At 40.0% G+C, this 15,305-nt stretch overlaps 1 protein-coding gene across 3 annotated transcripts in view; it reads left to right on the forward strand.

Moving 5' to 3' along the window:
• ZC3H7B (zinc finger CCCH-type containing 7B) overlaps positions 1-15,305 on the forward strand; it is a 66,580-nt gene that overhangs the window by 19,235 nt on the left and 32,040 nt on the right. For 2 of the 3 annotated variants that reach the window (XM_089523702.1, XM_089523705.1), the window contains 9 exons: positions 2,232-2,390; positions 3,854-3,934; positions 5,221-5,280; positions 8,067-8,109; positions 8,781-9,043; positions 10,072-10,420; positions 11,013-11,071; positions 11,902-12,064; positions 12,274-12,435. In XM_089523702.1, coding sequence (XP_089379828.1) covers positions 2,232-2,390; positions 3,854-3,934; positions 5,221-5,280; positions 8,067-8,109; positions 8,781-9,043; positions 10,072-10,420; positions 11,013-11,071; positions 11,902-12,064; positions 12,274-12,435 — 1,339 coding nt within the window. The remainder of the gene's footprint in view (positions 1-2,231; positions 2,391-3,853; positions 3,935-5,220; positions 5,281-8,066; positions 8,110-8,780; positions 9,044-10,071; positions 10,421-11,012; positions 11,072-11,901; positions 12,065-12,273; positions 12,436-15,305) is intronic. The other variant, XM_089523703.1, reaches the window with a different exon arrangement.

Genomic DNA, 15,305 nt, shown 5'->3' on the forward strand with positions numbered 1-15,305 from the left:
AGATGAAGGTGTGATGCAAGCTGTTCATTCCAGTGGGTATGGTGACCAAACATGTTGAATTATCCTGTAGCCTATTTTCATTTGAGCAGACTCAAGGAAAAGGATTAAAAAGGTGATCCACTTTTTTAATATAAATTTTATTTATTAATTCTAACAATAATTCCAACATTTCCAAACATAAAGAATCGAGAATCAATCGACTAATACAAACAAATCTATCCAAAATACATATCTATTACCAGACTTGAACCTTCTTTCATCCCCCATTCTTCAAACTTATCTCTATCCTCCCTTGTACCCCCCTTTTCTCTTTCTCTACTTCTCTCACTTCATACTTCTTCCTTATACCTTCTTAAACCTTGTTCCTACTTTCTTCACTTACTCCTTCCTACCTTCTATCACATATCTACATTCAATCTTATCTTATCTTACCTAATCTAAACTATCACTAACAGAATTCAATCTTCAGTTTTCTGAAAGGTGATCCACTTTTGAAGATGCCAATCTGATATAAACAATAAATGATAGTGGAAGGAACAATAAATGATAGTGGAAACAAATTGTTGAGAATTAGCATGGTGGATTACTGTGCTCATAATTGTAAGCTGCTCTGAGAGCCTTTAGGGCTGAAGGGCAGGGTATAAAGGCCATAAATAAATAAATTCGCTTTATGCAAGGGAGTCCGGAACGGATCCCCCACATAAAGAAAGGGCAGACTACACATAGAGACTTTATTCAGACACAGTATTAAATGTGATTTGTTGCTAAAAGAAAGAGCAGTACCAAACCTCACATGTACCTTCTTTGTGCCTGATGGGAGATGAGAAACAGAATCTTTTCTTTTTGTTAACCTTCACGTGTTGTTTGGAGAAGAAAGGGGAAGTATAAAGCTTGCTGTTATTTGCTTGTGTAATAGCAAAGCCTTGGAGGAGGCACATAGTTGTTGTGGGGGAATTCCTTGCTGAGAAGTACAGAAATGATTCTTTGATTCTGTGAAAGCATGGCTTGTCATTGTGTCTTGTCATAGCCATATGGGAGCAGGAAGTAGGGGGTTAAAAACAATTTAAAAACAAAATCAGTAATGGGTTAGTTGGGACAGTAGGTGGGAAGATATATGGGGCTTCACCTTATGTTGAAGCTGTCAGGATTTCAGTAAGGGCCTTTGAAAACATCCCCTGTGATATTTTTGCAAACAAGCTAGTAAAATGTGGGCTAGACAATGCAACTGTTAGGTGGGTTTGTAATTGGTTGACCAGCCAAACCCAAAGGGTGCTCAGCAATGTCTCATCTTCATCTCTCAGAGAAGTGATCAATGGGGTGCTACAAGGATCTGTCCTGGGCCCAGTGCTTTTCAACATCTTCATCAACGACTTGAATGAAAGAATAAAGGCCATGCTTATCAAACTTGTAGATGACACCAAATTAGGAGGAGCAGCTAATACCCCAGAAGACAGAATCAAAATTCAAAATGACCTTAATAGATTAGAAAGCTGGGCCAAAACTACCAAAATGAATTTCAGCAGGGAGAAATGTAAGGTACTGCACTTAGGCAGAAAACATGAAATGCACAAGACCACATGTGCAAGGGATATAGGAGTCCCAGTAGATCACAAGTTGAATGTGAGTCAGCAGTGTGATGTGGCAGCTAGAAAGGCCAATGTGATTCTAAGCTGCATCAATATAAGTATAGTGTCCCGATCAAGGGAAGTCATAGTGCCACTCTATTCTGCTCTGGTCAGGCCTCACCTGGAATACTGTGTTCAGTTCTGGGCACCACAATTCAAGAAGAATATTGAGAAGCTGGAGCGTCTCCAGAGGAGGGCAACCAAAATGGTGAAGTATGCCTTATGAGGAGCGACTTAGGGAGCTGGGAATGTTTAGCCTGGAGAAGAGAAGGTTAAGAGATGATATGATAGCCCTATTGAAATATTTGAAGGGGTGTCATGTTGTTTACTGTTGCTCCAGAGGATAGGACCTGGAGCAATGGATGGAAAAGAGATTCCACCTAAACATTAGGAGGAACTTCCTGACAGAGCTGTTTGGAAGTGAAACACACTCCTTTGGAGTGTGGTGGAGTCTCCTCCTTTGGAGGTTTTTAAGCAGAGGCTAGATGGCCATCTGTCAGGGGTGCTTTGATTGTATGTTTCTGCAAGGTGGGGTTGGACTGGGTAGCCCTTGTGGTCTCTTCCCACTATATGATTCTAGGAACATGTTGGTCTCTTTTCTTCTAGGGCCTATATGAGAAGGCCTTGGAAGACAGCGAGAAGGCACTGGGATTTGACACGGAGAATATCCGAGCACTTTTCCGAAAAGCCCGCTGCCTAAATGAGCTGGGAAGGCACAAAGAAGCCTATGAATGTAACAGCCGCTGTCTATTGTCCCTGCCACATGTAAGTGGTAGTTTTCACATTGATACATGTTCTATATTTTAAAAAAGAGTAGTATAAATGTTTTAAATAAATAATATGTACAATGAACCCTTGCTATGGGGTTTGGTTACAGGAGCCCCCATGGATGCCAAAATCTGTGGATACTTAAGTCCCATTAAATACAATGGCATAGTAAAATGGTGTCCCTTTTATAAAATATCAAAATTAAGGTTTGCATTGTGGAAGTTTTAAAAAATATTTTCAAGCCATGGGTGCTTGAATCTATGGATAAAGAATCTGTGGACATGGAGCGCCAACTGTACTCATTATCTGTTCTCTTTTTGATTAAGAGTATGATTTGAAAGTTCTTTTCAGGAAATTGACAATTTTTCAAATCTTTATTTAAATTGATAAATCATAGATGAAGATGCTGTAGCTTTCCAGATGTTGTTGGATGGCAATTCCCATCATCATTCACCATTGACTGTGTGGCTAGGTCTGATGGGAGTTGTAATCCAAAGGCATTTGGAGGGTCACATATTTCTCCACCACTCAGAGAATCCAGTTTTTGTCACAAGTACAGCAACTATCCTAGCATGCACCAGTTATTACTGCAAACAAATTATATTTATTTAATTTAAGCTTTCTCCCAAAACTGGACACAGTGTGGCTCACAATAAGATTAATTTATAAATGGTATAGATAAAAACTAAATATTATAATATTAAAACATAATTGATTTAAAGACATTAAAAGTACAACAATAAAAAATACACCATACACTGATTAAAATCTCCTACCCTGGAAGGAAAGTCAGTTGTCAAAACTTACAAGGAGAAGATTGATAGGGAGGGGACCAGTTTTGCCTCCTTCCTAAGGACTTCCACAGTGTGGGAGAAACCAGTTTTGAGCAGTCACACAACAATGTTGTGTATTTTAAATAATTTTCCTGAAAATAGCATAGGGCTGTCAGGAGGAACGGTACAGAGAGAATATTTTTTTCCACTTCAAAGAAAGAGAAAAAGGTCATTCAACCTGGAACTGAGCTGCTGCTTGGCATTTAAGGAGTACAAGGAGAAAATAAGCTTGTTCTCAAAAATGTTTCCTGCTCTGTTTAGGCAAGTGATGGAAAATAAGCTGATGATACTATGAGGCCACATCAGTCCAGGAGTAACATAATGGTGTTCAGGATCTCAGACAGGAATTGACAGGAGGAGAAAGAGAAAAGATTTCAACAAATTTTAAATGGACCAAGCTGTAGTTTCTTTACTTGTCTGCAAAACTAATCCCAGTTTGTTCAACAAACCATGGTCACTTTTAGTAGTGGCTTTGTGTGGAGTGTCAATATTAATTTGCTTGATTTGCTGGTAAGAAATTTGAGAAGATTACTTCTTTGTTAACAACTGAAACTAGTACATGTATGAAGAATCAAGTGAAAATACTTGGCACACACAAAATGAACTTGATTGTCTTCTCTTCTGAAGGATGAAAGTGTGGCACAACTTGGCCAGGAGCTTGCACAGAAGCTGGGATTAAGGGTCCGGAAGGCATATAAAAGACCTCAGGTACTGTATTTCTATCCCATTCTTCCAATTAGCATATATTAGGATTATATAATTTTCATCCCTTCCAATAATCCTTAAGTCTAAAGATACTAATTTGCCTAAGACCATCTGGTGAGTATCCAGTCTGAGCAGGGATTTGAGCTTGGGGATTTTAACATCCAAATCCAGTGCTCTTACCTCAGACCTCGACAACATGGAATCCATCAAGATGGATGAAGCTCACTTCCAGTGTCCAGTGAAATCTAGGGCTTCTATGCAACCCTAGGTGAAGAGCAGGCTAGGTTGTGCTGTTCGAACTCTTGCTGAATTACTGTACTTAGCTGCTGCTCTGTGTTGAGTGTGGAGCAGCTGAGCAGGTCTGGTCTAACCACTGTACCCCAGTAGCTCTTTGTGGTGTGAATGAGGGAGCACCTGACACCTGATGATCTACTGTCAGTAGAGAAGGCCCATCTGGCCAAGCCAAATGCCCCTCTGATCAATCTGATGGTCACTCAGATCACTCAGAAGAGATTACTTAGGGACTTCACAGACAGCCCCAAAGGAGTGGCTTCCCACTGCTCCTTTCAGCGGCAGATGGGGGCTGTGGCATCTGCACACTGTGACCCCGATCCAGTGCTTTGCCAGCACTAAAAATAACAGCAAAATGCCGTTCCTTTTAGTGCTGACAAAAAGCTGCACTTGCTGTGGTGGTGGCAGCTTTTTAGCGCTCGTTTGGCACAGCATGTATTAATGCTGTGCCAAAGGAGCACTGTGACCCCCCCACCATGCGGTGAGCGCTTGGCATGATGCCAGCATTGGGGTGGAGTCAGGCCATGTGGCATGGAGTCGCCACACCCACACTCCACCCTGATGTGGGCGTTTCTAGCCGGTTTGTTTTGCTCCTTGGTGTTAATGTCCCCTGCCTTTGAGAATATCTTGTCCCTGGGATTATAGCATGCACCAAACAAAAAACTAGCGCCTTTGAGATCCAGTTGTCTCAAATCCTTTGTGAGGCTATGAGCCCCTTTGTTAGGCAGAATATGCTGAATTTATCAGGAAGCCTTTATGCTTTTGTTTCAGGAAAACTTTTAGGTGTTGTTAAGGTGAGACATGCCAATGCAGTCCCAATTTTAATTAAAACAAAAAGCTTTGTTGGAAATAGAAACCTTATATAGTAAATGTATGTTTAGATCTTGTATGTTTGCCTGCCTTTTCTTGCATTATGTTAGAACTTTGTTTGACATGGTATTAGAAATTTGTTGCTGATCCTTGCAAAGCATCTGCTATTTCTTTTCTCTTCCTTGCAGCAGGAATTGGAAACATTTTCTCTACTCAGTAATGGCTTATCATCCACCTTACCAAATCAGGTAGGTCTTTATATTTAAAGTGAGAATTTACAACAGAATACTGTGTGGAGTGTTCTTGTTCAATGTCTAGCCAGTTTTGCCTTCTTCCTCCCTCTCAACATGCTCAGTTTTCACTGAGTTATTTTATGTAGGGTTTGACCCTTATGTTTTCCTTCCCCTTCAAGACTTATGTTCCACATCTTTTGTGATTCCCTCATGCCTGGTTGTGTGTGTGTGTCTTGTTTCATAGTGCTCCCATTTTGGTTACAGTCTTTTTTTCTTTTCTTTTCTTTTGCAGTTACAGGCTTAAACCACTATTCGAGGAAGTAATAATATCTAGAGGTTTTTAATTTTACTTTTCTAAACCCAGTGACTTATCTTCTCATAGCTTAAAAGGAACTAAATATTTCTAGTGTGTGTGTGTATGTATGTATGTATGTATGATTGCTACCAATGCTACTACTGATAGTTTAACATGTTACCTTCTGAAAGGTTGAGGGACATTTGCCCCTCCAGTGGTAAACAGTTATGGGACTTGTAGACTAAAATCTCCAGGAGGAATTATGAACTGTACCAGGGGATGTAAGCCTTACAGTACAATGTCCCCACTCACTTTTTTGCCTATCTGGCCAAAAACAGTCATGTCAGGGGTGAAAGAAAGGGAGTTTTCATGACTAAACCTCACACTACAAACACTATAGCAGCTCTTAAACCATTCATCCAGAAGAGCAAATTGAGAAAATGAACCCGCTAGTTCTCTTGTTCCACACCACTCTCTCTACAAGGATATGACGGACCAGATATCCTCACTGTCAACTAACACCACTGTTTTTCCATAGCCCAGAGGGCCACAGCTTTACCATTGCCATTTTGACAACTGGAAGTGATGTTATGCACTTTATCACTTCTTGGACTATATTTTGAACAGGATTGGCTGTTCTAGGATGAATAACTCCAAGAAACAGCATACAGGATTTTGTATTGAAAGTGTGTATTTTTGGCAGGAAAGTAACTTTTTAAATTTGAAAATGGGGGAGGGGGTTTTAAGGGCCTCAACAGTGTCCCAAGGTCAGCACTGGACTCCCCAAAAGGGTTGCATGCAGCTTCTGGGCTACACCCCATCTCAACCATGATTTCAACTGATTAACCTCAGCCCAATTACTCCACGTAGGCCACCTAGGTGGTGTGGCTCTACTTTCATAAATTAGGGGCATTTAACATTAAAATTAGAAAGGGCAGCTCTTAAAAGGTCACTTATATAACACATAGATAATGAAATCTCATGCTTCATGCAATTAGCTCTGGTTATATGAGGTAGGCAAAAGAATTCTTATTACATATGGAGTATGTACAGAATATTACAGCTCTTGAAACAGCAGTCTCCAAAGTTTAGGCTCCACTCCCAGCTAAAGTTCGTAATGACCACGTCTTGTCAAATCCATTGGAACAAGTCAGTTGCTACCAATTAAATCCATTGTTTTCAGCAGGACTTAGTTGAAATCATTACAGTTACACTGCAGTGTACAGAGTACATGTTACAGCAACATTACCAAAGCTGAACCTGTTTCTGTCTGGTTAGGACCTATTGTCTGCTTTCTCTGAAGAATGACTAGGGTATTAATATACGATACTAAACAAAATAGCTTGATTACTGAAATTTGACCACCTTCTGTGTGTTGTCTTAGTAGTTGTACACATTTGTGCTGATGCTAGAAAACTGGAAGTTATTTACTCCCTAACTAAAATAGGCTTGGATTCTATACTATATTTTGTTACGCAGGAGTATGGCTCCTGTTTTCCTATATATTCTTTCCTTTTTTTCTATTTACCTAGTCCTTTTTCAAAAACTGGATAAGAACTTTAGATTTCTGAATTTTGATAAGATTTAATTTTGGAAGCTTTTCCCCCCTCATGTACTTATATTTATCCCCTGGAAACATATATTGTTTCAATTCCTGAATCCTTTCAGTATTAAAGTGGGACTGGAGCTTCAGTATCACTGTCTATAGCACCACTGAATCCTTCACATGTACACAGAGTTGCAATGGGGAGGTAAATGACATCTGCCAAATTGTCCACAAATTAAGGCATAGGTTCCCTTGTTCTGTATGCAAAATGCTGACATCATTCACTAGTTTAAGAGTTGGCCAACCACTTTGAATTGATCTAAGTGAAAAGAACAGAGCACATATTTAATTATACATAGTTTGAGTGATGGGTTTATCCTGGATGAAAATTTAAACTGTTTTTGGCCAGGTGTACAACCTTCCCCTACAAAAGCTCAGAGGTAGCTGGTTCTTCCCATTTTCAGAAGAAATTGGCTATACAAAGCTCTGGTTGGTTGGCCTTTCTGACTGTCATAAAATCACTAAAGTACAAATGCAAAGTACAACTGGTAGTCAGAAGGGCCAATTAGTTGCAATTTCTGTCCCATAACTTATAGATAGAGTCTGAAGCAGTGTTTCAAACTGAAGTAAGTAAGTAAGTAAATAAATGAATGCTGGGTTTTAAAGATAGGGAGCAAATTAATGCTGAACAAAGTATATGTATATTTTTTTAAAAACTGAAAACATCTGCACTATGTAGGGGAGCAGTAAAGCAAGAGAGAGAGAGAGAGAAGTAGAAGTAGAAGTAGAAATAGGGCTGGATTTAGAGATGTGGTGGGATGTTGGTGACCAAAGGCAGGGAGAAATAGAGCTATGCCTTAAAGAAGAAGAAAAAGTACAGCTCTAGCAGCTTTATATACCTGTAGTATCACCTTTTTTTCAAATGTTCATAGACTGTGACCTTTTCTCTCCTCTCTGCAGACTGTTTCCAATGGATTGGGTTCTGTAGATGACATTGAAACAGGTGATCACTTTATGTTTCTTTGGTGTATAGCTCTTCCCCCCTTCCGATCTCAGTCATTTGGGTAGCTTCATTTCAGGAAGGCTAGGGAGATACCTATAGAATATCTGGCTGTCTACATAGTGAAGTGTTCTGAAGAAAAGTAGATCCCCTTTGGAAAGCTGGTACTAATCCTATAGTTGGCCCCATTAACTGTGGATGGCCCAGAGAACTGGTGCAAGATGCAGCTCCAAGTACATGTATATAGTGGTGATAGAATGCAGTGGTGGAGAGAGTTGATCCCCCTTAGACACATTGTGCAGGCACAGTCTGATATTTGGAGATAAGTGTGAGCCATACACAAAGTTAGGAATGTTTCTTTAGAATATAATGAAAAGCAAGTAACTGTCTTCTGAAGAAGAGAGAGATGAAAGTTCAGTAGTAGAGTTCATGCCTTATATGCAGAAAGTCCCTAGCTGAATTTTTGTCATTTCCAGTTTTCAAATAAACAGGATTGGGTAGTAGCTGATACTACTTCAGGACCTCTGCCTGGGCAGCCACTACTGGAGTAGACAATCCTGACAGTCTTAGCTAATTTTCATACTTTGAAGGTTAAGATCCACTGAGCTGGAGCATTTGACTAGGACATTTCTGGATGCTTCCTCTAAGCTGTGGTCTAATAACTTGCCTTTCAGATATCTCTGTACATCTTCATGGCATGTCTGTTCCCTGTGCCACCTCCATCCAAGTGAGTGAGGACCCTGGTTTTCCGTCATCAGACTTGGATGCAAAGAACACGCCAACATCACTATCTGCTAGCACTATGGTGCCTTCTTCAGAGACTACATCAGTGCCATCATCTGAGGGTGTGGATGATTTTACTGAAGGAGGAGTTCTTGGGGATGAACTGGATTCAATCTTGGATTCTATCGCAGATGGGTCTCAGCAGTACCCTCTAGTAAGATTGGATTTCCTAGTGGTGTAGCTACCCCTCTTTTTCTAGACTAGAATTGTTTTATGGGCTTCCCTAGCCTCTCTTCTCAAACAGCTCTGTACGTTTCTGGCTCCACTTTTTCAAGCCCATTTATTGGAGGGCATCTGTGCTAACAAGAAAGGAGAGCATACTATACTGTACTATACTATACTATACTATACTATATACTATACTATACTATACTATACTATACAGTATACACTGCCACTTAGAGCAGACTATTGGCTAAGTGTAATCAGGCTTCCTCTGCTTAGTATATCCAGAGCATTAGCTCACAAAAGGACATATAGCAAATTGTATGTTTATTTTTTCCTTTGTTCTTCTTGCTTTTGAATGTTCAAGGACAGTTGAATTCAACTGACTCTGGCCTCCTATCATCCAGAGTTCAGTAAAGGTATTTTTAAAATATTATTCACTTCCAGTAACCTTGTGTTCTGATCTCGTGATACCAGTTTGGAAATTAAGTGGGAAGAGGCTCCTGGAAAGCTAGTCAGCAGTTTGAGCTTGTGGTTTTCCTGCTGCTCCTTGCCTTCTTCTCCATAAAGCTTCTTCAACAATCCACTGTAGCTAATTCATTCCTTCATTACATGTTTTGCCAATCCAGTTATGCCATCTTTGTCCTGCTTTTCCCTGGTGCCTGGTCATCCTTAATCCTGGTTAATGTTGATGCCAATGTAATGCTTAACAGTAGTGAGAAGCCAGTCAGATTGGTGTTCCAGAAGTTTCCTTTCACAGGTTGATGTTGCTATCATATTGTGGAAAGATTGGGGTGGTTCTGAACTTATTATTATTATTATTATTATTATTATTATTATTAACCTTTATTTATAAAGCGCTGTAAATTTACACAGCGCTGTACATACAATCTTTTTAATTGGACGGTTTTAATTGAACTCATGACTCTCATGATGCCCTGTAACATTTGACCTGTATGTCTTCAATGTTTGATTTCTCTCTTCTAATTATAACATGTCTGATATTTCTTATCAAAGTCTCTAGTGCAAGGTGCCCTCCCTGCCAGTATGCCTAGTGAAATGCCTCGATTGATCCCTGTGTTTCCGGGAGGTACTCCATTGCTGCCTCCTGTGGTGACAGGCAACATTCCAGTCTCCACACCACTCCCTCCTGCCTCCTTTGGCCTTATGATGGATGCCACAAAACAGCTTTCCTCCACCTCTGTCCTGGATGCTTTCGAACCACCAGTGGGTGGCAGTGGCAATTCTCCTTTGGATTCATTGGATTCACTAGACCTGCTTCCATACACAGAGTCCCGGCTAGATGTGCTGGATGCTTTTGGAACTAGTCGGGGATCACTGGATGCACTGGACTCTTTCACTGTTGGTAGGCATTGAGTCTAGATGAAGGAAGAACTGATTGTTGTTGTGTGCCTTCAATTGATTTCTGACTTTTTTTCTTGGCAAGATTTGTTCATCTGCATTTATCATGCATGTTGATTACAGGTATTCATAGCTGCTGTAGAATAGTGTAGACTCCAACTCTTTTACAGCTCAAACTTTGTTTATTGCATTGCTTACTGCAGACACACTTGACACCAAAAGTTTGTGTTTTTCCAGCCCCCCCCCCCTTCATCATCTTGGAAAATGTCCAACTTAGATAAGAAGGAAAATGGGAAGGTAGGTGGTAGTAGAAACTTTTTAATAATGAGCATTCCTGTCAGAGACTTTGTTAAATGAGGTTTGCCTGTAATTTAAAAACCAAAATTCTCCCATGTAGGTTTCATTGTAATTACAATATTTTTTTAAAAATAGTGGATAATTTCTTATTTGTTGAAAGTATAGGTTTTGAATGCTAAAGAAATTTGGGTCTTAGGGATTTCAGAAAAGGAAGGGCACAGGCTTGTGTGGTAGACAGCTACAGCAGCAGTATTTTACAAATTATTGGATCTTCTCTTGTGATTTTTCCTATTATTTAGAGGAAACCAGCACCCAAGAAACACGGCAGCCTACTAGTATACAGAAGCCACTACCCACGGTGAGTTGTTGGCACTCTTGTGCCAAGTTAAGAGGTTCCCAAATTTCATTCATCCAGCTTCACCAAATTGGCATAATGTGGCAGCCTTGTGTATTTCATCCTTGTGCCCCTTAACCACAATGTTTGGGATCAGCTCGACATTTCTCCCTGCCGAATTTTGAGTGCTTAAACACAGACTAAAGGAGGTTTTCATTACTCTTGCTTAGCTTGTTCTTTTTGAAATGCATCTTGACCTGTTTTCCCTACACCCACAACAGTTCTTTGTAGTGACAGAGGGCTACAGATTGACAAAGGGCTATATGGGAATGGCAAGCAAATGGATAGCTTCTTGATATGGCTAGAAAGTTACTGCTTTATTGAAGTGATTGCCAACTTTGCTACAAGTGTGAAGATCTCCTTCTCAGTGATGGGTTGGAGTGGGCAACCTATGGACCTTCATCTTCATTCAGGCAGCCCTCAGACCTGATTTTAAAAGTTTTGTGCAGATTGCCAGTTCCTTGCATGAGTGATCTGACCTATTCTAAGTGGTCTGCTGCAGGCAGGAAGGAGAGAAAAATAGAAAGGGATGGCGAAGGGCAAGAGAAAAGATGAGTGGGCTCACAGGCTTTATGTTCTAGTCTACTCATTGCCTCCATGCTGGTTTGAGGGAATGAGACACTTAACATTAGAAAAGTCCCATCGCTATGGTAGACATCAAGAATGAAGCAGCAGCTATTTTTAAGCTGCTTGATTTTGCCACTTTGCTCGTTTGGGAATTGAAGAATCTTCAGAGGAGGTGCATCCCAATGTTGATAAGCATTAAAAGGGAGTTATCTTTATTGTCCTTTTAGGCAAACCATAGTGGGCCAAGTCATACAACGGTACCCAAAGTGGTAGAGTTGCTGATGTCTCAGCCAGAGTCGATGATGCCCAACACAGCCCTGCTTGTGAAGAATCCACTGGCGTCCACTCACATCTTCAAACAAGCCTGTCACCTCTGCTATCCCAAAACAGGTTATCTGCTAATAGCAGAGCTTGGGGAAGTTACTTTTTTAGATGACAGTTCCCAGAATTACCCAGCCACAGAACCATTTGGCAAAGGAGGGAGATTCTCAGAACTGTAGTCCCAAAAAAGTAACATTATCAAGTTCTGGCTCATAGTGATGCAGACCAAGTACTCTTAGCAAAGTTGGGTTCTTGTTAATCTCAACTTCCACTTGTAGGACCCAAGGCTGGCGATTATACCTATCGAGAAGGTCTGGAGCACAAGTGCAAAAGGAATATACTGCTGGGGAGACGCCGGAACTCAGAAGATAAAACCTGGAAGAGAATCCGACCACGGCCAACTAAGACCAATTTTGTGGGATCTTATTATCTGTGCAAAGGTGAGTTGAAAGAGGAAAAAGATGAAATGGAGTTTCAGCGAGGAAGATCTGGGGCGAAGTATAAAAGGAACTGGGGCTTTCTGTAGCAGGTATGTATATATAGAAAAAATAGCAACCTGCCATATACTGAATTATTATTATTATTATTATTATTATTATTATTATTATTATGCTTTATTTATATAGTGCTGTAGATTTGCACAGCGCTGTACATACAAACAATAAATAAATAGATAAGAATAAACCTGCCCATGGCATACAGTATAAGAAATAATAGGATAATACATATAAAAATACATAACAATACAGGAAAAGGTTCAATAAAACAGGTAGCAAATAAAAAACATCAAATAGCAAATGATAGTCATGCAATGCCTGGGAATGCTTCTCTGAACAGGATGGTCTTCAACTCCGTTTTGAAACTAGTTAAAGAAGTGATGGCCCTTCCTCGTGGGGGAAGGAGGTTCCAGGAGTGAGGGGCAGCAAGTGAAAAGGGGCGAACCCGGGACAGGGCATATAAAATCTTGGGCTGAGATAGCCGACCTTGACTACCAGAATGGAGGGCCTGAGTGGGAAGGTGAGGAGAAAGCAGGTCTGATAAATAAGGAGGGGCCAGCCCATGGAGGGCTTTAAACATCAACAGGAGCTTATACTGAATACAGAAAGGGAGGGGGAGCCAGTGAAGGGATGACAACAAAGGAGAGATATGGTTGGAGCAGTGGGCAGATGTAAAAATGCATGCAATATGTAATAAAATTTATTCGGTCATTGACCAGTATAATAATGCATGCAGCTGAATACTGGATAGAAATTAGAGGACGGAGGTGAGAAAGAGGAAACCCAGCCAGGAGGATATTACAGAAATCAAGTTGTGATACCACTAGGGCATGGACCAGAATCTTGGCAGTAGAAGCGGAGAGATATGGTCAGATTTTGACAATAGTGTATAAAAATAGTTATACTGAATAGTTACACTGAGTTGGATTTTTGATCCATCTAACCCAGTTTTTGTCAACTCCTACTGATAGCAGTTCTCCTGGTTTCAGAAATTATTCTTTCCTAGGCCAGCCTGGAGACCCTAGTATTCTCTGATTATCTCCATTCTAAGTGCCAACCAGGTCCAACCCTTCTTAGCTTCCAAGATCAGATGAGATCAGGTTTGTTCAGGATGGTATGGTGGTATACACCATGCTTCAGTTAGATGGTCAAGCTGAATTTCAAATCACGATAATGCAAGTTAAAAACGTACAACAGTATATTCAAGACAATGGAATTGATAAAAACAGTGTAAAAACATAAACATTCCCAGCCAAGGTAAAATAGATCAGTTAAACTAAAAAGTCTTGATAAACTAAAGAGTTACTTGACTGGTAGACATCCAAATAGTCAGCAGTCCAACCCTTCTAAGGAGAATATTCCACTACTGGATGCTACCACTGAGAGGATCTGATAACCTCATATCAAACTTCAAAGTGATGGGAGACCTGGAGAAAGCCTTGTAATGAAAAGGCTTGCGTGTGGGCCAGCACATGTTGAGAAAGGCAACCTTTCATTTTCAAGCCAGTGTTGGGGTACAAGATAAGCAGAGAACCCTACAACACTACAAGCATTTGTTGGATGTCTGCTGTTCTGATCACCTGGTAGTTTTAAAACATCATTCCAGGGACTCATTACTTGTTTGGAAAGTGATAAAGGATATTTCAATAAGAAGAAAGGTTAGCAGCACACAAGATTACCTTTAGCTGTCTTTCCCTGTGTTATGTAGCAGGATGAGTGTCTGGTGCAGTTTGGTTGGATTAGGTTAGGAGAGCATACACCTTATGTCTCAGACTCCTAGAAATGTTTTGAGAGGGGACATAATTTGAGTAGAACAGAGGAAGTGTTTGTGAAAAATCAGAGCTTGACTTGCACATCCATATACTAGTTGCAGCAGTTTCACTGGTGATGGAGAAACGGATGTTTCCTTCGGACACTAATACTTCCTGAATTAATACTGACTCTGTGTTCACATTTGCCTGTTTCACATTCTGTTATGGTAACTCTGTCATATAGTTACACACACAGTTCCATTTTAGATGTTAATACATATATGTTTGTGTGTTTGTGTGTGTGTTCAAATATTTGTTTTGAAAACAATCTTCTGGAACATTAAAGGTTAACAAGATTTTTTTGGCTTTAGCTTTTGAGGACAGCAGCCAACATAATCACTTATATGGGCTCATAAGGGGAGATATATTTTTGTTAAAGGAAATATAAAGATGAAAGTTACATTTGCATGTATTTATGCCCCAAATGAAAAACAAGTTGAATTTATAAATAAGGTATTAACTCTACTGGAGGACTTTTGTGAGGGAGATCTATTTCTGGGAGGGGACTTCAACCTTGATATATTAAGATGTAATACAAAGGGCAATATAAGGGGAAGAACAAGAAAGAAAAAGAATAGAAAGCAAAATCCTAAAATTAATTTAGAGAAATTGAATATTATTGATGGTTATGAAAGCACGGGAAACAATAATTATGAAAATACATATTATTCAGCTAGACATAAAAAATGTAGTCGAATAGATTATTTCCTAGTCAAAAAAGACAATAGTTTGAAAATAAAAGAAATTAATGCAGGGAGAATCTGGCTCGCAGATAATGCACCATTATATTATTATTATTATTATTAACCTTTATTTATAAAGCGCTGTAAATTTACACAGTGCTGTACATACAGTCTTTTTAATTAGACGGTTCCCTGCCCTCAGGCTTACAATCTAAAAAGACACCACACAAAAGGAGAAGGGAGTAGTGGTGGGGAAAGGGTAAGAGGTCCAGCAGTTCCTCTCTACCTCCAAGGCCCGGACCAAGACAGATGGACTGGA

This window comes from Sceloporus occidentalis, unplaced genomic scaffold (assembly GCF_023333645.1).
Source record: "Sceloporus occidentalis isolate IW3139 unplaced genomic scaffold, rSceOcc1.0.p SCAF_5, whole genome shotgun sequence".
Classification (NCBI taxonomy): Eukaryota; Metazoa; Chordata; class Lepidosauria; order Squamata; family Phrynosomatidae; genus Sceloporus; species Sceloporus occidentalis.